The following is a 23980-nucleotide window of genomic DNA, read 5'->3' as shown; positions in this document are numbered from 1 at the left end:
CCGGACAGACAGCCCTGTATCTAATGATCCTAGTATCAGTATTGCATAACCTCCCTAGGCTTGGAAAGGAGTCTGGTCTGTGTGCTGGCATCACCTCTCCCTCCTTCCTTGTGTGGCTTGTCTCTGCTCCCCTCTCTGCTTGGACCACCTGGAGAGCAGAAGCCCATCAACTCTGGCCCTGGGCTTCTTGTGGGTTTGAATAAAGAGGCCCTGAAGAGACCCAACAAGAAGAGAAGGCAGCAAGAGGTAAGCGAAGGGAATTAAGAGAAGCTGAACTCATGAGTCACACGCAATGACAGCAAGCAAGGAAGCCAAGGAGATGAACTGGCGGCCGACTGAGTCACTCTTCCTATTTACTCTATTACTCGGCTCTCAAACCACATTGCCAGCTGTAATTGCATTTCAATTCATGTTTAACACACACATAACTTAGCTGTATGCTGGCATCCAATATCCCAGACACAGAAAGCCAGAACAGAAAAGAGCCAGCTACTTCAGTGAGCATTCTTCACAGGTCTGGTGGAGCCAATGTATATCCAGGCACTGTGCTGAGTGCTGGGATGCAGTGATGTGGACAACACAGTTCCCCAGCCTGGGATGCAGTGGTGTGGACGACACAGTTCCCCAGCCTGGGATGCAGTGGTGTGGACGACACAGTTCCCCAGCCTGGGATGCAGTGGTGTGGACGACACAGTTCCCCAGCCTGGGACGCAGTGATGTGGACAACGCAGTTCCCCAGCCTGGGATGCAGTGGTGTGGACGACACAGTTCCCCAGCCTGGGATGCAGTGGTGTGGACGACACAGTTCCCCAGCCTGGGATGCAGTGGTGTGGACGACACAGTTCCCCAGCCTGGGACGCAGTGATGTGGACAACGCAGTTCCCCAGCCTGGGATGCAGTGGTGTGGACGACACAGTTCCCAGCCTGGGATGCAGTGGTGTGGACAACGCAGTTCCCCAGCCTGGGATGCAGTGGTGTGGACAACGCAGTTCCCCAGCCTGGGATGCAGTGGTGTGGACAACGCAGTTCCCCAGCCTGGGATGCAGTGGTGTGGATGATGCAGTTCCCCAGCCTGGGATGCAGTGGTGTGAACGACACAGTTCCCCAGCCTGGGATGCAGTGGTGTGGATGATGCAGTTCCCCAGCCTGGGATGCAGTGGTGTGGATGATGCAGTTCCCCAGCCTGGGATACAGTGGTGTGGATGATGCAGTTCCCCAGCCTGGGATGCAGTGGTGTGGATGATGCAGTTCCCCAGCCTGGGATGCAGTGGTGTGGATGATGCAGTTCCCCAGCCTGGGATGCAGTGGTGTGGATGATGCAGTTCCCCAGCCTTCAGGGGCCTGCTGCATGGAGACAGCAAACTGCACAGAGAAAGGAGTGGTGTGTGGAGAGTGCACGGCCGCGGAGACATGAGTGGCAGAGCACTGCAAAGGGGCTATGTGGAGTTCAAGGGGTAGGAGTTCGGGCAACTCTTAGAGGCCAGGGAAGCCTATCTATTTGGTGAACATCTACCCAGGGCTAGGTGCTGGAACTTCTCTAGAAAGCTAAGCAACACATTTGCCCTTGAAGCTAAACCAGACAGCCAGGACCCCATTCTGGATGGGGGTGGTGGCTGACTGGGGGCTATGGACGGGGGCATCTTGTCAGTCAGTGGCTCAGGAGGGATGGGGGAGGTTGAGAGTGGAGCTGTGGGAGCTAGGAAGCTAGTCTTTATCACTGAGGAACAGAGAGCAGAGTGGCTGGGGACTTGCTTTGTCAACAGGCCTGTCCCTCCCCACAGTTTCAAAGTGTCATACAGACCTTGTAACATATAGACCTGAAGGACAACATACAGACCTGAAGGACAACATACAGACCTGAAGGACAACATACAGACCTGAAGGACAACATACAGACCTGAAGGATAGCATACAGACCTGAAGGACAACATACAGACCTGAAGGATAGCATACAGACCTGAAGGACAACATACAGACCTGAAGGATAGCATACAGACCTGAAGGACAACATACAGACCTGAAGGATAGCATATAGACCTGAAGGACAACATACAGACCTGAAGGACAAGTGGAGAATGGGAAACAGTGGGAAATACGATGAAGTTTTTGGGCTATACATGAACATCAACTTAAGAAAAAAATAATAAAGACCAAAACAGAACAAAAACCTGCTTTCTCCTAAGCAAAATGTAGCAAACTATAATCAATAACCCATGAATACACAGTAGGAGTCCAGGATACAGTAGTGATGCCATTAACAGCATCAAACCTGCTCTCTGAAACAAACTGATTCCTACCTTTTTGTCAAAGCTTTGGAACAAAGCTCTGGATGAAGTGTGACTCACCTGTTTCTTGGCAGGTGAAGGAATTATAGCAGTCAGAGGTCTTTGGAGGAATGGAACTGACAGAATACACACACACACACACACACACACACACACACACCATACACACACATATATATGTGTATATATATATATAAGATAGATAGATAGATAGATAGATAGATAGATAGATAGATAGATAGATGGATGGATGGATAGATAGATTTATTAGAACAGCTTACAGGCTTTGGGGCAGCTGGTTCAACCAACAGAAGGTCTAAGAACCCAGTAGTTGTTCAGTGCATGAGGCTGGGTATCTCAGCTGATTTTCAGTGTGCACTGGAATCCTGAAGAAGTGGGCTCTAATACCAGTGAAGGAGTGGACTTGCCAGCAACAGTGAGGGCAAGCAGGCAGAGAAAAAGAGCTTCCTTCGTCCATGCCCTTTATATAGGCTCCCAACAGAAGGTGTGACTCATCCCATCTCAAAAGATCCAGATTAAAGGTGGGTCTTCCCACTTCAAATAATGTAATTAAGAAAAAAACCTCTCAGCCGGGCAGTGGCGGCACATGCCTTTAATCACAGCACTCGGGAGGCAGAGCCAGGTGGATCTCTGTGAGTTCGAGGCTAGCCTGGTCTACAAAGTGAGTTCCAGGAAAGGCATAAAGCTACACAGAGAAACCCTGTCTCAAAAAAAAGAAAAGAAAAAGAAAGAAAGGAAGGATGGAAGGAAGAAAAGAAAGAAAGAAAGAGAGAGAGAGAGAGAGAGAGAGAGAAAGAGAGAGAAAGAGAGAGGAAGGAAGGAAGGAAGGAAGGAAGGAAAGAAGGAAGAAAGAAAGAAAGAAAGAAAAACTCTCACAGATGTACCCAGCTGCTTTGGTTTTAGTTAATTCCAGATGTAATCAAGTTGACAACAAAGACTAGCCATCCCAGGGATGTTACCTAAAAGCAACCTAGGTTGTTAGTTTGCTGGAAATAATTCTCTAATAGCACTGCTGGTTTCTCCTTGGAAGCAGGGATGGTATCGGAGCTCTTCAGAGGGCAGTCGAACTGGGTGTGGTGGAGCACATCTGTAACTGCAGCACCTGAGAAGACGCAGGAGCAGAAGCTCGAGGCCAACCTGAGTACCTCAGCTACACGAGACCTTGCCTCAGAGAAGAGAGGAAGGGGCCTGGAGAGCTGGCTCAATGGTTAAGAGCACTGGCTGTTCTTGCAGAGGACCTGGGTTCAGATCCCAGCACCCATGTAGTGGCTCACAACTGTCTGTAACTCCAGTTCCTCTTCTGGTCTCTGCAAGCACTTCACGCATGTGGTGCACATATACACATGCAGAAAAGACATTTATGCATATAAAAAACATCCAGCAACTAACATAACAGGAGAGATTCTCAAACACATTAAGGTTTTCCATTTTGGCACATTAAATCACACATGACTGCACATAAAAGCCACATGTGACCTCACACTATTTCCAAATTTTCTGGTATTCTAATTTTCCTATTCTTGACCTATATTTTGCTTAGTTCCCTTTTACTATCATATTTTCTAGTTTACTATGCTCTTTACAAAGACTCAACTCTCAATTAACAAGTCTTTTTTTAATCCTGATTTTTATCCTTGCTTCTTTCTATATATTTTCCTGGACACTTAAGCCATGATACAATATGAAGTGGTAAGATACACATGTCACCAGAACCCCCCGGAAAAGAGCTGAAAAAAAAAAAACTATATACACAACGATCAGAAACATTCCAAACTTAACCACGACTATAAACTCACAGATCCCAGATAAATAACTGGCCGACAGACTAACCTTAGGAAAACCATCAAAATGTTCTATCCAGTGTGTGTGTGGGGGTGTGTGTGTGTAAAAAAACAAACAAATGAATAAATAAAACCTCAAAAGCAGCATGGGAGACAGAGGAGTGTAAGTCAAGCTGGGGTGGCCCACGCCTTTAATCCCAGCATTTGGGAAGCAGAGGCAGGTGGATTTCTGTGAGTCTGAGGTCAGCCTGGTCTACAGAGTGAGTTCCAGGACAATCAGGGCTGTTACACAGAGAGACCCTGTTTCAAACAATCTTTAAAAAAAAAAAAAAAAAAAAAAAGACAGCTAATTTTCATAAGGAACAACACATACTGAAAGATAATGGAGCCACACCTTCAATATAGTGAAAGAAAATGCTAGTAAGAATCCAAAGGAAAACAGCCTTCAAATAATAGAGAAGAAAGAGACTGTATCCAGGCATGCAAAAGATGAGACATTATGCTGCCAGCAGACAGCATAGGAAGTCCTCTCCCCAGCCATTCTCCAGGTTGAAAGAGAGTCACATCCACTGAAAACTGGACACAGAGCAATGAATACAAGATATGGAATATAAGGATAGTTATAAGGAATTCACTGTGTAAGTCTTTTTTATAAGACAATAAAAATTTAAATAAAAACTGATAGCCATGCATTGTGGGTTTATGGCATGCATAGAGGGAAATGTCCTGTAATCACAGCACCAAAGACAGGAGGGAACACCACTGTGCTGCTTGTCAATGGCAGACTGCTACTAAGGAGGTGTAGTGTGGACCCAGAGTAACTAAGGAAGAACACACCCCTGGGCTGGAGACATCTCAGCAGTGAGGGTGCTGGCTGGACCCAGAGGGCCCCAGTTCAGCTCCCAGCACCCACACTGAGGCTCACAACCGTCTGTAACTCCATTTTAGGGGAATGTGATTCTGGCCCTCATGGGTACCAGGCACATACATACATGTGATCAAGCACTCATACATATAAAATAAAAATAAATAAATCCTTTTTTCAATCCATATAGTAAGATAACAGAGGAAATAAAATGGGATAAAATAATTTAAAAGATGTGGGACTGTGGGGATGTAGCTTAGCGGTAGAAAATTTACCTAGAATGAGCTAAGCTCTGAGCTTTATTCCCAGCACTAAAAGAAAAAAAGAGAAAAAGAAAGACACTGGGAAAAGGGGGAAAAGGAAACTATATTGGCCTCTCCTCTGCTGCTGTGATAAAACGCCATGACCAAAGTGACCTAGGACAGTCCCTTGTGGCTTACAGTTGCAGGGGAGAGTCCACCACTGTGGGGGGCGTGGCCACCGCAGCAGACAGGCAGCAGGGGAAGCTAAGCTCACATCTTTAGACACAGCACACAGAGAGAACTGACCACGGGGCAAGGCTAGGCAATCCCACCGTCCGCCGCGGTGATGGTGATGTCCTTCCTCCAGGAAGGCTGTATGTCCACCACCTGGGAACCAAGTGTTCACAGACCTGAGCCTATGGGGTCATTACTCATTCAAATCACCACAAAACCAACAGCAGATGGGGGAGGGGGAGAAAAGATAACAAAAAGCCAATTAGGTGGAGTTAAACCCAAACACATCCAATAACTCTTTAAATATAAATGACCTAAAGAAGAAATAGTCAGAATGGGTAATATACTGTTTATAAGAATCCCAGTTTAAACATAAAGACACAGACAGATTCAAAGGAACAGCATGGAAAAGGGTGCTCCATGCCAATACTCATAAGAAAGTTACTGTTGGATATTAATATACCCCCAAATATTCTTCAGAGCAAAAAATACTGGCAAAGTAAAGAGTCATTTAAAATGGTAAGAGGTCAACCAATAAGAATGGTATATCCATTCTAACGTTTATGTGCTTAACAACAGACCTTCAAAATGCAGAAAGGAGGAACTAAAAAATAGACAGACTAATCCACAATTATGGTCAGAGATCAGTACTTGTCTCTTGATAACTAAAAAAACAGACAGACAGAAACCAGTAGGAATACAGAAGACACAGATGGCACCATCAACCCACCAGGCCTTGCTAATGCCTGTAAAAAAAACTCAACTGTGCTAACAGAAGATACTTGCAGATACACCAGAGTGTTTCCCAGGACAGATCACAGTGCAGGCTCTCAGATAAATGGGGAGGGAGAGGAGAACACACATCAGTCCTTTTCAAGTAAAAGGTCTTTCATAATGCCACACACAGCGGGGGCTGAGGCAGCCTCTCTCTTCCAAAGGTTTCCTTGCATCTCAAGAAAGCAAGCTCAGCGCCTGCTAGCATTAGTGGTCAGAGTGGCACAGATGGGAAGAGGAACCTCAGCTGAAGAACTGTCTCCCCCAGTCTGGCTGGCCTCTAAGCACATCTGTGGAGCTTTTTAAACTTAATGGCTCACTGATGTAGGATGGTCCAGCCTTCCTACCACCCAACCATGGGCAGTGCCATCTCCGGGTCTGGGCTGTGTAAGAAGGTGGCTGAGCAAGTCAGGGGTGCAGGCCAGTAAGCAGCACCCCTCCGTGGTCTCTGCTTCAGTTCCCATCTCAAGCCCCTCCCTAGGCTTTCCTGGTGTTGGACTGTCACCAGTAAAATAAACATCCTCCTCCCTAGATGCTTTCAGTCAAAGTGCTTATCACAGCAACAGGAAAGTCACAAGGACACTTGGTTAATATGTGACCTGTACTCCGGGGTATATGTGTGACTAAGATCACCTACGAGAGGGCTATGTGATGGAAGCTTCCTGTCAGGAGCCACAGAGGCACTGGATGGGGGAGTGACCACGGACACACGGCCCTGGACGGGAACAGAGTTTAGGTATGTCTTCCCCATCCTGCTGTACCCTTATCTGGCTCTAACTGCCTTGGTTGCCTTGATTACCTGGAGGGCCTGGGGTCTACACACAGCTTACAGAATAGGACAAATAGAGCCTGCAGCCTGTGAACAGCCTGAGATTTGCAGATAGTTTTTATACTTCTTAAGGGTTAAAAACATAATCATCCGCCATAGAGATCACACACAGCTCACAACGTTTAAAAATATCAACTATCAGGTTTCTAAGAGAAGGCGCCAACAGTTACTTTATGTTCTCTGGCCACATGGAACTGAGCAAGTTGTCAATAGTGCACATGTCTAAAAAAAATCCCCAAATGTGAAAACAAAATAGCACACATTGAAATAAAACACTGATCAAGAGAAAAATAAAAAAGGTATTAGGCAGTTTTGTAAATGAATTAAAATTCTCTACGACATGATCACATATGAGGAAGGAACACGGCCAGTGCCGAGCTCAGGAGGAAATCCGTGGACAGAACTCCCCCGGAGATGCCAGACTATGAAGTCTAAAGATGATAAGAAGAAAACAACAAAATAGAAAAGAGAAAAAAGAAAAATCAAAACTAAAAGCTGGGACTTTGAGAAAATAAAATTGACAAATTCCCTACATTCCAAGGAGGGGAAAAAAAAACCTGGGACAATTTCAGTTATCATTATTGTGAATTAAAAAGAAAGCAACCGGGCTGGAGAGATGGCTCAGTGGTTAAGAGCACCAACTGCTCTTCCAGAGGTCCTGAGTTCAATTCCCAGCAACCACATGGTGGCTCACAACCACCTGTAATGAGATCTGGTGCCCTCTTCTGGCCTGCAGGGACACATGCAGGCAGAATACTGTATACATAATAAATTAATAAATCTTTAAAAAAAAAAAGAAAAAAGAAAGAAAGCAACCAACAGATCTTATAAAAAACTAAAAAAACTAAATAAGATAATAGTATAAAGAACTTTATGCCTAGACACTAGAAAACCTAATTGATTGGGAAACATCTTGTTAGACATAAACTACTGATGCTCATCGAGAATAGCTAACATGGGCTGAACAGGCTGCTCAGCAATTAACAGAACTGGCTGCTCTTGTAGAGGACCCAGATTTGGTGCCCAGAACTCACATTCAGTGGCTCACAATTGCTTATAACTCCAGTCCAGGGGGTTTCAATGCCCTGAAGCCACCTACCGGTACGTACACATTTCAGGCCCTCTCCCCACATTTAAAAAAAATGTAACTCAGATTCCTCTATTAAAAAAAAAAAAGTGTTACAAACTATTTAATGTATCTGTATATCTGTCTGTCTTGGAGGACTAGGGATTGAACCCAGGACCTTGTACATGCAGGCAAGAGTTCTACCTCTGAGCTACATCCTTAGCATAATACAAACCTTTCTACATCCTAACACCACGGAGTTTCCAGTGGGAAATTCCACAAACATTTAAAGGAAAAAAATACCAAATTTACATTCAGCATTTTGGAAAAGAACAAAGTGACATCCTTCAACAATACCAGAGTCAGACAAAAAGATAAGAACAGAAGGCCACAGTAATCCATATTTCTCACGAATGTATACATAACATTTCTGTTTTCTTTTTTCTTTTCCAAAGTCTCTGCATGTTATATAAGTGCTCAGCCACTGACTACATCCCTAGCCTCACATAACATTTCTTAACCCAATTCTAGCAACATGTAAAAATGTCCACATGGAATTTACCTCAGGAATTCCAGTTTAGTTTAACACTCAAACATCAGTGTTTCATCACACCAAGAATTAAAGAAAAAATGTCCAACACCACAGCAGGAGCATATAAAGCATTTGACAAAATTAACCTCTATGTAAGACTAAAGCTTTCTGGAAGGGTGCGCTGCTACATGGTGTCTACAGATAAACCTACAGCCAATACCTTATTTAAATGGTCAGACACTGAAGGCTTTTCCTCTAAGGTGTGGAACAAGGCAAGAACAGCTGACGTCATAACTGTTAGTCAGTAGTGCACTGTACATGCTAGCCAGTTCAATAAGGCAAGAAAAAGGAATTGTAAAAGCACGTGCAATAAGGAAGAAATAAAACTTTTTCTTTGCCGGGCGGTGGTGGCGCATGTCTTTAATCCCAGCACTCGGGAGGCAGAGCCTGGCAGATCTCTGTGAGTTCGAGGCCAGCCTGGTCTACCAAGTGAGTCCCAGGAAAGGTGCAAAGCTACACAGAGAAACCCTGTCTCGAAAAACCAAAAAAAAAAAAAAACAAAAAACAAAAAAAAAAAAAAACAAAAACAAAAACTTTTTCTTCATAGACATCGTTGCCATCTATGTAGATATTTAAGGAATGTTTTTAAAAGCTGCAAGAACTAATTTAATAGGGATGCAGAAGGCCATCAAGATACAAAAGCCAACTGTATTCCTATAAATGAGAATAAAATAAGTAGCATTTTTCAAGCATATAGAAAGTATGAGATAACAAGGATATAACTTTGACAAAAGGTCTGCACACACTGTATGCTGCAAAAGAAAAGGCAGCAGAAATTTAAGATTTAAATATCACATTCACAGACCTAAAGAGCGAGTCACATCAGTCACATGTCCAGTGCCTGCCAACTGACCCATATATTAACACAGTCACAAACACAAGCCCAGCAGGGTATTTGTAAACATTGATGTAAGGATTCTTAAACTTCTGTTAGAATCCCAAAGACCTAGGACAGAGAAGGAAAGACTGAGGAGAACAGAGTTGAGGACTACCCCATGTCAACAAGGGCTCTCAAGCCACAGTCACCAAAGGCTTGATAGACAGACAGACAGACAGACCAACAGCACAGCAGTACAACCAGTGCCTACCAAGCAATTGATTTTAGATAACAGGGTTGAGGTAATTCACTGAAGAAAGGGTAATCTTCAAAGATTACAACACAATGAACAATAGGCTAACAAGTGACCTTTGACCCACACATCCAACATATATAAAAATTAACTCTAATAAGTCACTGATTTAAACATAAATGCTACAGCCATTCCAGTGCTGGGTGTTAAGCAAAGGAAAAGAATGCATGTTTGTACATGTTCACAGCAGCTTTGCTCAGAATAGCCCAGATTAGAGACCATCCAAACACTATCTCAGGTCAGCTCCATACAGATGTAATGCAGGACAACTCCTTAGGCAAGTCAGAACTGCTGACAGTCTCCACAGTGTGAGGGCATCACCAAATAACTACACTACACTGGGCAAGGGGAAGGTGGCAGAGGCAGGGAGGAGAGATGGAGGGATGGAGGGAGAGAGGGAGGGAGGGGGAGGGAGGGAGGGAAGAAGCCAGCAAAAACATTGAAAGAAAAAACAAGAACAGACCAATATACATAGTCTAGAAAATGGTCCTTGAGGCAGAAGTGGGGCAGCGCCTCCCTACTGATGGGGATGGGGAGGGTGGAGTAGACACTGGGAGGTGGGAGGAAGCCTTTGGTGGTGATGATGAGCAAAGAACAGTGCTCAGATTCACCAACAGTACACTTTAATTGTGAGAATTTCCTCCCTGGGGAGATGTAAACAACATGTACTCCTCTGTGTAATGCCCCACAACACAGTCCCACCAAAGGTCACCTGGGAGCTGCTGAGTTTATTGGGCTCACTTACAGACCATGGGTGAAGGGTTATTTACAAGCACATGAGGATCCCAAAGCTCTCACCCTGGAAGGTCTTCAGCCATTTCTCATTAGAAATCATGGTGCCCAGAAAGAAGGGCCATTCTACTTTCAGTGAAGTTTCCTTCAGAGAAAAGGAGGAAATAAAGGTAGTATAGGCAGACTTTTCTTTCTGGGCCTCCAACTCACAAAGAATGACATGGTGACTTCTTACTAATTATGAAAGCTTGGCCAATAGCTTAGGCTTGTTTTTAGCTAGCTCTTATAACTTAAAGTAACACATTTCTATTAATTTATGTGCTGCCCCGAGGTTCATTTAACTCATCTACATTTCCTGCTTCCTCCACGTCTGTCTGGTGACTCTGCCTTCTTCTTCCCAGCATTCTCTCTGCCCCAAAAATCCTGCTTAACTATTGGCTGTTTAACTTTTTATTAAACCAACCCAAGTGACACTTCTTCACGTGTACAAAAAGATTATTCCAAAACAAGATAATCTCAGAAAGAAGAAAACAAGTCAATGAAAATGAATAAATATGGAGTTCCTCCTCGTGAACGCCCTCAATCCCATGCGCCATGGTGAGGAACATGATGCTGGGTTCCACGGCATGAAGCACACATGCAGGAAACGTGACGATGACACTGTGCTGTTAATGAAGGCTGGTGAAGGAGGGAACGGTCTAATTTCACTTGAGAACTGGTAAAATGATGCTGGTAGATGGATAGGCTAGAATCCCCGACAAAAAGAACAACCACTCAAAATACTTCAATAAGCCAAAATAGGATCACAACAAATGTCCAACTAATTCAAAAGAAAACAGAAACAAAAACAGACTAAATGGAAAACAAAAAATAAAATGGTTTAGTTAAGCACTGAGATATCAAAATCTGTATTAAGTATAAATGGCCCAAGTATACCTATTAAAGGGCTAGAGATTGGCAGAGTCCATTTTAAAAAATGATAAAAGCATATCTGCCCTTAAGAAGTGTGTCTCAAAGGCAGACATGGAGGCACACGCCTTTAATTCCAACACTCAGGAAGTAGAGGCAGGCATGTGAGGCCATCCTGACTACACATATAATGTGTGTGCTGGCTAATCTTACATCAACTTGACACAAGCCAAAGCCATTTAAGAAAAGAGGACTTCGACTGAGAAAATGTCTCCACCAGACTGACCTATGGGCAAGCCTGTGGTTCATTTTCTTGACTGATGATTGATGGAGGAGGGCCAACTCACTGTGGGCAGTGCCATTCCAGAGCAGATCGTCCTCGGTGTGATACGAGAGCAGCCTAAGCCAGAGGGAGCAAGCCAGCAAGCAGCATTCCTCCATGGCCTCTGCAACACTTCCTGCTTCTGGGTTCCTACCTCAAGTGCCTGCCCTGGCTGCCTTCAACTATGAATGTGATGTGAAACATAAGCAAAATAAACCCTTTCCTCCTCAAGTTGTTTAGGGTCATGATGTTTTCCTGCAGCAATAGAAACCCTAAGACTATAGAGAGGGTGGCTATAAAAGTGTGAAAAAAGATATAGAAGTACTTAACTGAAAGGGATATCTATATTCACATATAACAATGAAATTAATGGTCAAAAGGGATGAAGTCATCAGTCAATCCACTAAGAAGACCATTCAATGGTCCTGCAAAATACATCTGTGAAGCAAAAACTGACAGCTGAAAAGAAAACAAAAGATAAATCCATAATTATGGTAAGAGCTTCCAACACAGCTCTCTCAAAAACTGGCCGGACCCCCATAGAAAATGAACAGGATCTAGAGCAACACAAGAACCTGTCAACCAAGAGCGTCTACTCGACCTTCGGAGAGCACTTCACTACCAGCGGAGCATGCCTGCTTCACATGCCCTGCAGCACAGATCACTCGGATCCTTTGGAGGCTATGAGACCTCTACCGGTTTACAAGAACCAGAATCCACATTCTCTCCAACCACAATGGAGTCAAACTAGAAATCAATAATCCTCTCAGTATTTGGAAACTAAGTGTTAAATACTTTACATATCAAATACATCATCTAAATAAAAGTTTAAATGTACTGAAAAGTGTAAATAAAACATGGAAACCTGTGAAGCAAGAAAAGCAATACTGAGAGGTAGATCTGGACACAAAACCCACCAGAAGTGAGGGAAAGCAGCACACGGAGGCTTGCACTTATAATTCCAGCATTTAGGAGGCTGAGACAGGAGAATCACTGTAAGTTCCAGACAAGCCTGAGCTACAGAGTGAGAGCCTGTCTTTCAAAACAAATCTGACAGAAGATTATGAATCTCTCAGACCTCATTAGAGAGACTTCTATTTGCAGGAGATAGCAATTAACACAGAGATCACAACCGGTCCAGGCGCAGAGTAGGAGACCATGGGCTGCTCAGGCATAAATGGGACATCTGTAAACACCCCTGCTCCCAGGCTCGGGGACCAGCGCAGAAGAGGGGGTGGGTGACTAAAGGACACAGCAGGGCAGCTGTACGGATGAACTCATGCACAAGACCCGTGCAAGCACAAGCCACACCAAATCCACGCCTGGAGCGGGGAGCTGTGCACAGTGTTTTACTTCTGGCCAAGGAGATACTGGCAACCTATGGCTACTGGGAGAGAAAGGGTCTGTTTTCTGAGAGTGTTGTACCTCTGGTAAGCCAACCACACTCCAGTGGAAGGCCACACACCCACTGGGCAGCACAAACGGGATTGATGGGTTTACTGGGGATGGGGACTCAAAGGGAGGGCAGAACAGACCGTGGAGGAGTCGGGGAAGGGAATGACAGGATAAAAAAAAGAAATTCTCAAAGCGCTAACAAATAAATACAAAGGAAAAGTCTCAAATCAGCCCATTAAGCTTCCACTTTGGGAATATAGAAAATGAACAAAATAAGCCCAAAGCAAACAGAAGAAAATAATAACAAAAATCAATGAAATCGAAAGAAAAAAATCAATATATAAACATCAATGAAACAGTTGTTTGGGAAAAAATATCAATAAAGCTGATTAACTTCTAGGAAGGCTAAGAAAGAAGACGTAAATTATCAATACAAAAAAGTCACTACAACCTCTGTAGACATCCAAAGAATGAGGAAATGTTACGAGCATTCTACACACACTTGATAATGCAAATGGAACAAACCAATTCCTTGAAGAAAGCAGGCTGCCACAGTTCACTAAGAACATATGAACAGCCCTCTGATTATTAAGGAAACTGAATTTGAAATTTTCAAACTTAAACGAGTTAAATCTCCAGACTCAGGAGGCTCTTACATTTAATGAGTAATTAACACCAGTTACACAGTCTCTTCAGAATGTAGAATAAGGGGAGACGCTTTCTAATCAGTCCGTGAATCTAGAGTTAGTGAACCAGACAAAAATAGTATAAAATCAAGGAAACAGCAAATGATATCCTCATGAACACAGGCACAGAAATTCTTCAAAAAATTAGCAAAGAGAATTCACCAATATACAAGTATATATCATGACCAAATGGGATTTATTTTAGGGGTGCAGGCTGTTCAATATTCAATGTAATCTGCCATGTTAACAAGATAAAGAAAAAGAATCAAAAGGTTATATCAACTGATGCAGAAAAGGTATCTAAGAATTCATCTGTGGATCATGATATTCTCAGAAAAAAACATGAACAGAAACTTCCTAACTTGGTAAAGATATCTACAGTAGGATCTGTAGTCAACATACTTGATAGTGAATATTTTCTCCTATGATCAACACAACGAGGGTAGCTAAGCTCACTACCCTGTTTCTGCATCAAGAAACAAAAGGCTGGTTAGAAACCCACAGGCAGTAATGATATTCCTATGTAACAGTAGTTAACATATCAAAATTAAAGGCACAACTCAATCTATAATCATTCAAAGTAAAAACCAGCATACTCTGGGGCCAGTAAGATGGCTCAATTGGTAAAGACACTCACCAAGCCTGATGACCTCAGTTCATACCTCAGGGACCACACAGCATAAGGACAGAGCATAGTCCTGCAAATTACCTCTGACTTCCACACATGCACTATGGTTCACTCCCACACGCCTGATAAATTTAAAAAAAAAAAAAAAAAAAAAAAAAAAGCAAATTCTAAAAAGTACCCACATGTAGATCTACCAAAACATGGGCATATTTGTATGTTTAAAAAGTATGAAATGTGAAAGAAATCAAAGATCCAAATACTGTCCCATGGTTGAGGAATTAGAAAGCTCAATCTAAAAGATAAAGATGTCCAAGTCCTACACAGATCTAACATCAATGCCCTTCAAATTCACGAGGGAATTTTTTGTTGATATAGATGATACTATTCTAAAAGTTATAGGACTAACAAACTTGAAAAAACAACCACCAATAAAACAACAAACAAATTAAAACTGTACCTAGGAGGCAAAGCAGGATGATTATCACAAGACAGAACAGTTAGGGTACATAGTGCATTCCAGGCCAGCCAGAGCTACATAGCAAAACCCTGTCTCAAACAAGAGGGGGTGAAGGGAGGGGGAGGCTTCGGGACTTAGTTACACAACTTTACATGACTGACAACATTATGTGGTACTAGCAACAGGGCAGACCCAAGGACTGAACGGAGAACCACACCCATGTCCACCGCCTCTGTCACAGGTTCAAAAGGAAAGACCACCTTTTCCACAAATGGTGTGTTTGGTCTTTGAAGGGGGGAAGGGGGAAGCTCAACCCAAGTTCACATCTTCTATAAAAACGAACTAAGCCAAGAACTCCGGAAAGTCAACTGAGAAATGACACAGAGAGCCCTGCATGGAGACCCACCGGCGGGGAATGGGCCTGTGAAGAGCTTGTCACAGCACAGGGAACTGGGAAACCCTGACACCTAGAAAGTGACCGCTGCATGCCTGTCGGAGTGGCTGCAACAGCAAAAATACCTACGGCGAGGGCGGGAAAAGACACAGGGAACTGCGTGGCTCCCACACCATCAGCCACACCCGCCAGCCATTTAGTACTCTAAAAGCTCAACACTCAACTACTGCACACTGAGCAAACGCTCTCAGGCCATAGCTGTGAAAGCTGATGTCCACAGAAGGGCCCGCATGAGCACTGCCCGCGCATGAGCACTGCGCTTGCAGTCGCTCCAAACGTGGCAGACGGCCATACCCTTCAGCGGGTGAACACCGGCATGGGGCATCCACACCCTGGGTCACCTACAGGAAAGGAACTACTGACAGATGAGACTGCTCTCAGGAAGAACTGCTGCAGAAGGAGGCTGAAGTCTGGATGAACCAAGGCCAGTCTCTGAAGATGGCATACTGTAATCTGTATTATAGTTCACACAAGGCTTGTCCTAGTCAGGCTTCTGTTGTGATAAATACCATGACCAAAAGCAACCCGGGGAGAAAAGAGTTTATTTTATTACTTACAAATTATAGTCCATCACTGAGAGAAGTTAGGACAGGAGCTCAAGGCAGGAACCTGGAGCAGAAACCCCAGAGGGGTGCTGCTTACTGGCTTGCTCATCCTGCTTTCTTATAAAACCTTGAGGCCAGGCAGTGCTGGCGCACACCTTTAATTCCAGCCCTCGAGAGGCAGAGCTAGGCCGATCTCTGTGAGTTCAAAGGCCAGCCTGGTCTACAGAGCGAGATCCAGGACAGGCACCAAAACTACACAGAGAAACCTTGTCTCGAAAAACAACAACAACAAAAACCTTGGACCACATGCCTGGGAGTGATACTGCCCACAGTGGGCTGGGCCCTCCCACAACAATTATTACTAATCAATTTCATCTTATACTTCTAGGCAATAGTCCATCAACTAGGGAAGCCAAGGCAGGAGCCAGAAGCAGGAATCTGGAGGCAGGAACTGAAGCAGAGACCAAGGAGGAAGACAGCTTACTGGCTTCTCTCCATTGATTGCTCAGCCTGCTTTCTAATAGACCACAAGCTCACTTGCCTGCAGTGGGCTGAGCCCTCTTACATCAATCATTAATCAAGAAAATGCCCCACAGGGGGCTTGACAGATGTGGCTCAGTGGTTAAAAGCACTGGGTGCTGCTCTTCTAGAAGACTCTGGATTCAATTCCCAGAACCCACATGGTGATTCACACATCATTTGATTAAACTCGGAGTCCTGGTTCTGAACAGTGTTAGAGTTTCCAAACACTGCACCTCTGTACTCTCTCTCCACTGGATCCTGGACAACAGGCTGAGAGTGTGGCATTAGTTCTTAAAGTGCATACAAATCTAGAATTACCTCAAAACAAATTTCAAATTTAAAAAAGAAAAACTAACTTCTCTGTCGGTCCTAATAATTGAGGCTTTATTTTTTATGAGTCTTAGCAAAAGTGAAGCCAACACTTCTGTGAGCAGAAGGAAGTATCAACCACTGTCCCCCATTGTCTGGGTGAGCCTTTGGTCAACCCTGGAAGTGCAGGGCTGGGGGCAGGAGAGGCCAAAAGAGAAGACAGCTCCTCCCCAGCTGCCACAGGAAGCCACGGCTTCTGACAGACTTCCTGAGGCAGCCTTGCTGGCCTCTTGCACAATGCCGGTCGGTCACTACACTCACTCCACCAAGCGCCAAGTGTGTTCTCCTCTGAGTGCAGGTCTGTCCCCAGACAGCTCACAGAAGTTGGCCAGATTCAAGCCACAGGAAACCAGGGCCCAAGGGCTGCTCATGAAACCACTTTCCATGTTTTCAGTAAATCTTGGTTTAAAGTATTTTCTATCAAAACAAACAAGAGGGATACCTGTTACCTTTATTAAAGCAAGCTCAGATCTGAAAAGAAACCGGGCTCTGATGAGGGGCTGTGGGGCACAGGGACTTCCAAGTCCCCATTTCTTGGCTCAGGAGCAGCCCCTTGTGGCAGGGCCATGCTGAGGGGGAGGGGGCCCACAGGGGCGAGACGTCCCTTATCGCTCGCCCGCTACAGTGTGGCACAGGAGGGGGAGCACCTGTGGGTCAGAGGTCAACTGTCCTCTGGCCATGAGGGTCAGGGGCCTTTCTAGAGACCTGAGTGTCAGCTCCAGTCAGTACGGAGGGACAACTGTGGATCACTCTTAATGTCTACCACACGCTTCAGGCAAGAGCTCGCTCCCCTCCTCCCGAGGGTTTTGATTCCTCAAGCATTATGGAAACACACAAGCTTTCTTGACCCTGCTTTAGCGATGAACAGATGGTTTTGTGTTTCTCTTTCTTTTTTCTTCCTGCTTTGGTGACAATTGACTCTTCGTTTGCGGGTTTCCAATTTTGAGCCTGTGGGTTCTTTTGCTCCCTAAACCCAACCCACTGCCCAGAGGAGAGCCAATTTGTCTCAGTGTACCCACAGCACCTACATCTGATGCTTCAAACATGGGCAGCTCCAGTGATTCTGAAGACAGGGCCTGGGACATGTTGGGCATCTATAAATTATGCAAGACCAGCAGTTTTGAAGAAATATTTTGTCGCCTAATTAGCTTCAACACTATGGAAAGGGAGGGAGATGGGAAGGGGGGAGAAGAAAGGGGGGGCTGGGCAAGTCACATGCTGCCCATGGAGGCCACCCCCAAGGCTGGCTTCCCAGCACCCAGCAGCAGGAAGGTGTAAGAGCCAAGCAACGTGCTCCCTCTCTCGCCCTGGAATCCTCCCCATCTGTGTCCAGGCCAGCTTGACACCTGCCCGCCTCTATGCCAGGCCCAGCCCCGACCCCCCACGCTGTTCCTCGGAGGCATCCACACCCAGCTCTCGCACTCCACTTGGCTCTCACTCCAGCCCCCCAGTCTTGCTTCTGAGCCTTTCCTACACTTTCCTGAGACCCACTCCAATCTGACAGCAGGTCCCATCAAGACCCTGGCATGTGGCTGAAGGCCGGAAACGGGAGGCTGTTCACAGAAGACTGCAGAATGGGGACAATGAACTGAGACCGTTAGCAAATGACCTCCAGCCCCCTAGTCCATCCAGAGAAGGGAAGTCATTCGATTACATTTTTATAAATGAACTTTCGGCATTTTTAGCTTCGAGCAACAGCAGTACCTGGAAAGCCTTTCACGGCAGGCTGCAGCTCAGGGCCTGCAGCACCTCTGTGAGAAATGGCAGGAAGCCGGTCAGAGTATCTCACGTGTGAGGGAGGGAGGGGTTAACCCTAGACAGGCTGTACACCGGGAGTGGTCTAGCCTGCAGCTGCCACAGGCTTCCTCAGCCTCTGGTCCGTTCTTGGAGCCTCCCAAACATCCCTGCACTTCTGTTGACTTAATATGGAACTCCAGATGGACAGAGAAGGAAGCGGCTCCTCTCACCCTGCCCTCTCCACCTTTCCCCTTGAACTGGGGCTCTTGGGAATGAGATGTTTATCTCAGAAGAGGCTAGAGGCCAGAGGAAGAGAGGACGCCCACCCCTCTCCCAGAAAGCTCTTAGAGGAGCCTAGGGCCGTGTGCAGGCTGGGTAATTACAGGCGAGCTGCAGCTCGGGCCTCTTGCCCTGCTCACCTTCCACTAAAATGCATGGTGCAGCATGACGGTGAAATGTGCTTATTAATTTCACTCATTTGACACCACGCTCTCCTGCCCTAAGCTAGATGTCAGAAGAAAATGATAGGGATGGATTGTGCCCCTGTCAGGCTTCCAGAGACTTTCAGAAAGCCAAACCATCAAAGGCCATCTGCCGCCCACTAGCCAAGCGGTCCAAGTGACCCCAAAGGTGCAGCCAGAACATTACAGATACTGATGGACAGAGACGAACAGGAAGATGTGAGACCCAGGCCCGGGGCTTGAACCTCCTGCAAACCGTGCAAGGGGACCCTGGGTGGCCCACAAGCAGGCCAGGAGCTCGCAGCCCTGTCTGATGCACGATGTGCCACCTCCGACCCAATCCATCAAAGCACACTTCGGCTTCTCAAATCAGGAGCATTTTTATTAGCTTCCCAAGAGTTTCATGGCACAAAGCCATACCTAATGATTCTATTTTATGGAAAGTTAGACATTCCAACTGGGCTTTGAAGACAGGGGGCCGGCCAGACGCACATTTTTGTCAAAAAGCTCTTCCCGAGCTTCTCGACACTCACTTGGGAAGGAGAGTTTTTGCTTTGTTGGGTGTTTTGTCACTGTTTTTAATGGGCTCCTCTTTCTGCAGCAAGGACCTGATGCAGACTGGCCAGAGAGGTTCTCATAGGGACTGATTTTGCCCACCCACCCTTCCCCTGGGAACATCTAGAAACATCTGGGGTGTTCTTCACTTCAACTAAGTAGAGGTCAAGGGTGCTGCACACAGACTATGAGGCACAGGACAGCCCCATGACCAAGAGTTACCTGATCATTGGACCCGACACTTGGGAGCCATGACTCAGGGCTCCCGCCTGCACACGAAGCTAGTCACTGTAAGGTTCCGGCTATGGGCAAGGACAGCACACTCAGAACACTTACACTCCTTACACAATGCAAGACAACCCCCACGGTCTTTCCTAAATCCTCTCCACAAAGCATCAAAACTAGAGGTGACTTTGGAAATCAATGGATTTAATTAAAAGGTGAAAAATGACCAAAAGCCAGTTATAGCCAAAGCCAGGAAATCATCCCGCACTCCATGACCTCAGCAGGCCCTCTGACTCCTGGCCACCTCCTCTGGCTGTGACCTTCCTCTTTTGGTCATTCTAGTTCTGAGAGACAAGCACATCTTCTACACAGGGCAGAACCGACAAGCTGACATTGTGTCTTACCACATCATAGCCCGTCGGGGCTCGGTTCCGGGAAGCCACCACCCCGACTCCGGTGATGGGGTCCATTGGCGTCTCTGGCAAGGCTTCTGAAAGTTCTTTGACTTCAGGCATGGTGGCTTGGTCCTGGTTTGGAAAAGGAAACGGAGAGCACAAAATTCAAACTCTGTTTAATGTGAATGAGGGTGAGCTCTGAGACAGAATCCCGGGGCAGCTATCCTCAGCTGAGCTCTACATTCCTCACCTGGCCTTATCAGACCCTGAACTCAGATCAAGAATTCACCCCAACACACCTCAAGCTGTTAGCATGGAATGCTGAGGGCTCCTGTCTGCTCCCAGGAGGTAATTTCAACTCAAACCCAAGAGCACATTGCCCTGTGCTCCAGGGTGGTCTCGAACTCCTGTCCTCCTGCCTCCAGCTCCAAGTGCTCATATTAAAGATGTGTACATCTAGTTTTATATGGTACTAGGGATGAAACCCAGGGCTTTATGTAGGCTAGACAAGCACGCTACCCACTGAGTGACCTGCCCAGCCCACATTGTTCTTAACTCTGCTCCCAAATGCCTGATTTCTGAACAGGGGCCAATACTGGAGGGGCTCCCCTTGTGACATCTCAGAGCAACTTCTGTCCCTCATACAATGTTCCCACATGGAGCTAGGATTCCATACATACAATCTAGCCACACCATGGCTAGACATTGCGCAGAGAACTCAGCAAGCACCTAAAACAGAGAAGGCATTTGGGGCATGGGCACAAGAGGCACCGGGCTCTGGATGCCACACTTACAAGTTAGTGTCTGAACAAGGAATTAAACCTTGAAGCCTTCTCTCAACTGTAAATGAGGTCTTGAGCCACTCCCCATCTGTTGCAAAAACTAAGAGAGAGGATATAAAAGAAAGGCCCAGAGAGGTCCTGGACACCCAGAAAAAAGGCACGTGGACTGAAGGGCTTACGAGCACATGGGTTCTGGCTTGGGCAGCACTGGGAGGCACCACTCACTAGGGGTCGGGCCTATGTCTTTGTCTAGTGACCGCCCCTGGGTCAAGTGGCACTTCCTCAAAGCTGAGCACTAACAGTGATCCTAACTCTCACTGGTCACTGGGATGAAAAGAAGGGACGAGGAATTACTATACTGCTGCTCAGTGCTTCTGCACAGGGCCAGTGGAGGAGGCTGATGAAGTGTGGGAGCAGTGGACCTGGAGGCTGGGGTGGGTGCCCCAGACACCAAACAAAAGCAGCAACACCTGATACAGAGCACTGTTACTGGGCAAGCAGGGGGAAAGAACAGACAAACCCCCCCTCTCTCTGCGGCAATTAAGCCCCGCGGGCTGCAGCTCTCCAGGCTGGCTACAGTTTCAAAAGCAAACCAAACATCCTGCCCGAGGAGGCAGCAGGGGCAAGTTCCTGCTCCTCAGCCTCTTATCAAAAGGCACTGGCCGCTAAAATGCTGTCGCCTACCTCACAGGAACCACAAAAATGCTACACACAGGTCACCCATTTAGTCAGCAGAACCCACAAAGCACCCCAGAAACAGACTTGTTTCTGGATAGGGCTTCGCAGCGCCTGGCAGCCCTGCCCTCTCAGCCAAGTTACAGAGTTCTATTTTATTTGCTTATACCAAAAGTAAGCTTCCAACAACCGGGGCAGGAGATGGCAGCCATGCCACCACTATGCCCTTTCCTAGTCTCCATTTTCATTTTCTAGCAGGTTTTATCTGGAGCAGGCGGGGCTGAGTGCTCTTATACCCCCTAGGTATTAAGCAAATATTACCGAGTGACTCCACACGTGTGACCCCAACATGGGTTTAGGGTTAAACTCCTGCACCTGCCCAATCCAGAGCAACTCTCTAAACAAAATGCTCTGCCCCTGAAAAAGTCTGTATTATGGGAACATAAAAACCACACGGCTGCAGTTTGCAAAATATTGGTACCTGCTGTTGGTTACCAAAAATGCTTTGCAATTAACAACTCATTAGCAGAATGTACGAATCCTGCCAGTGTTAAATATCATGCTGTGAGTTTAATAAAGGACATGTGAAACAACAAAATATTGTTTGAAGACTACTGCCTTTACTGTCAAAGGGAAAGGGATGGGAATGAAAAGCAGAAAAGGGAAGGGAAGGAAGGAGGAGAGGATGGGAAAGGGAGGAGGCAGAGAGAGATTAAGTGAGCACACACAGGAATATCTCATTGGCTGCGAGACACACGGTCTGGGATGGCAGTGCACTCCACAAGGCATGATGGCAGGAGAGTGAGTGTCTCACAAGGGGAAGATACTGCTCCCACAATGCACCGGGGAGGCACCCAGAAGCAGTTTCCAAGATGGCTGCAGGCAGGCAGCCTCCAGCTGAAGCAGACAATGAGCGGGGCCTCAGAGCTCCGGAGCCCAGCCTGCCCAGCCCACGGCACGTCTGGCCCAGCCAGCAGTCATCTCCCTGCTTCCCTCGGTCGCTGAGCTGCTGTGCCCTGGGGATCAAGGCAGCCTTTGTGCCTGGGAGACAAATGGCTGTTCTAGGGGCTGAGGCCCACTTAGTGGTGGGGCCTGGCCGCCACCAGCCAAGGAGCCTCTTAATGAGAAACGCCCAAGATATCCATGGCAGAGGCCATCGCTCAAAGTGGCTTGCCCTGAATTACATATTTTCTGACTGCAAATTACTTCTAACAGCATCTCGACCGGCACTTCAATTGACCTTCCTAACAAAAGGCCATTTATTAACTTGCTCTCCATGTTTCCTCAGGCTGCTTGGAGCCTCCAGGTCCAAGGGAAGGCACAGGAGCAGAACAGGACCCTGCCATCCAGGGTCATGGGCCAGGCCTCTGCCAGGAATGAGAGGGGCCATGAATGGGAGCCTAATAGAGGGCCCGGAGGGAGAGCAAGGGAGCAGGTGTTTAAGACCATCATTGACCTGCCAGGCAGGAGGTGACCGGGTGAAATACAAAAGGCCTTCCCACAGCAACTCTGGCTCCCCCTTAGTGGCTCCTCAGCCACGTGAACACAGCCCTGTTAAGTCTGTACAGAACTCTGCAAGTCAGCTGAAACTCACCTCGGAGCAGGAGGGCTCACCAGGCTAGCCTTATGTTGTATAAGGGAAACTAAGGCTTGTTCCCAGACCCTGGCAGCTGGCAGTCCTCAGGCTAGCCTGTGCTCTGTTTCACGGCACACAAAGACCAACACCCTGCCCAAATGGGAAAGCAGTTTCAACACTAATTATATTTTAAAATGCCAAAGCGCCTCTTCCCCTGGCCATAGCTCTGTAAGTCAAGCAAAGGGGAAGAGCACGGAAAGATAAAAGTAGCATGGGATTAATTTCCCTCACACCTCAGTTTCGAGATTCAACATTCCCCTCATAAATAATTTACAACAATAAAAATGAGCTAAGGCCATGTTTGTGTAGGACAGAGGTAAATTCAGGCCTAATGAGGGAGATCTGAGCTCGGCACAGGAGGGAACGGGATGATCTATGGGCTGGCGTGTGCAGGATCCGCAGCACACAGGGGCTCCATTACCAAACACGAGCATTGGGCTGACCTGGAGGAAGGAAGCCGGGAGAGAGGCAAGCCTGTGCCTTCCGGCTGCAGCCGCAGGAAGGTGTCCACAGGGGGAGCCAGAGCGGACACCCTATTGGGGCAGCTAGATAGCAGACTCTGGGTCTAGTGGGTTCTCATCACAGGCCAGGTAAGGAAGCGCGGTGTGGGACACTTGAGAGTCACAGTGACCTTGAGCTGTTCCCCTGATGTGACCTTCCAGGATATCAGATGTCA

The 23980-nt window shown here is 46.5% G+C and overlaps 1 protein-coding gene across 2 annotated transcripts in view; it reads right to left on the bottom strand.

Moving 5' to 3' along the window:
• Mvb12b (multivesicular body subunit 12B) overlaps nt 1-23980 on the bottom strand; it is a 162787-nt gene that overhangs the window by 129402 nt on the left and 9405 nt on the right. For both annotated transcript variants that reach the window (XM_028886052.2, XM_028886054.2), the window contains exon 2: nt 20221-20343. In XM_028886052.2, the coding sequence (XP_028741885.1) occupies nt 20221-20343 (123 nt within the window). The remainder of the gene's footprint in view (nt 1-20220; nt 20344-23980) is intronic.

Source organism: Peromyscus leucopus, chromosome 4, assembly GCF_004664715.2.
Source record: "Peromyscus leucopus breed LL Stock chromosome 4, UCI_PerLeu_2.1, whole genome shotgun sequence".
Classification (NCBI taxonomy): Eukaryota; Metazoa; Chordata; class Mammalia; order Rodentia; family Cricetidae; genus Peromyscus; species Peromyscus leucopus.
This window is presented reverse-complemented; position numbering and strand designations above follow the sequence as displayed.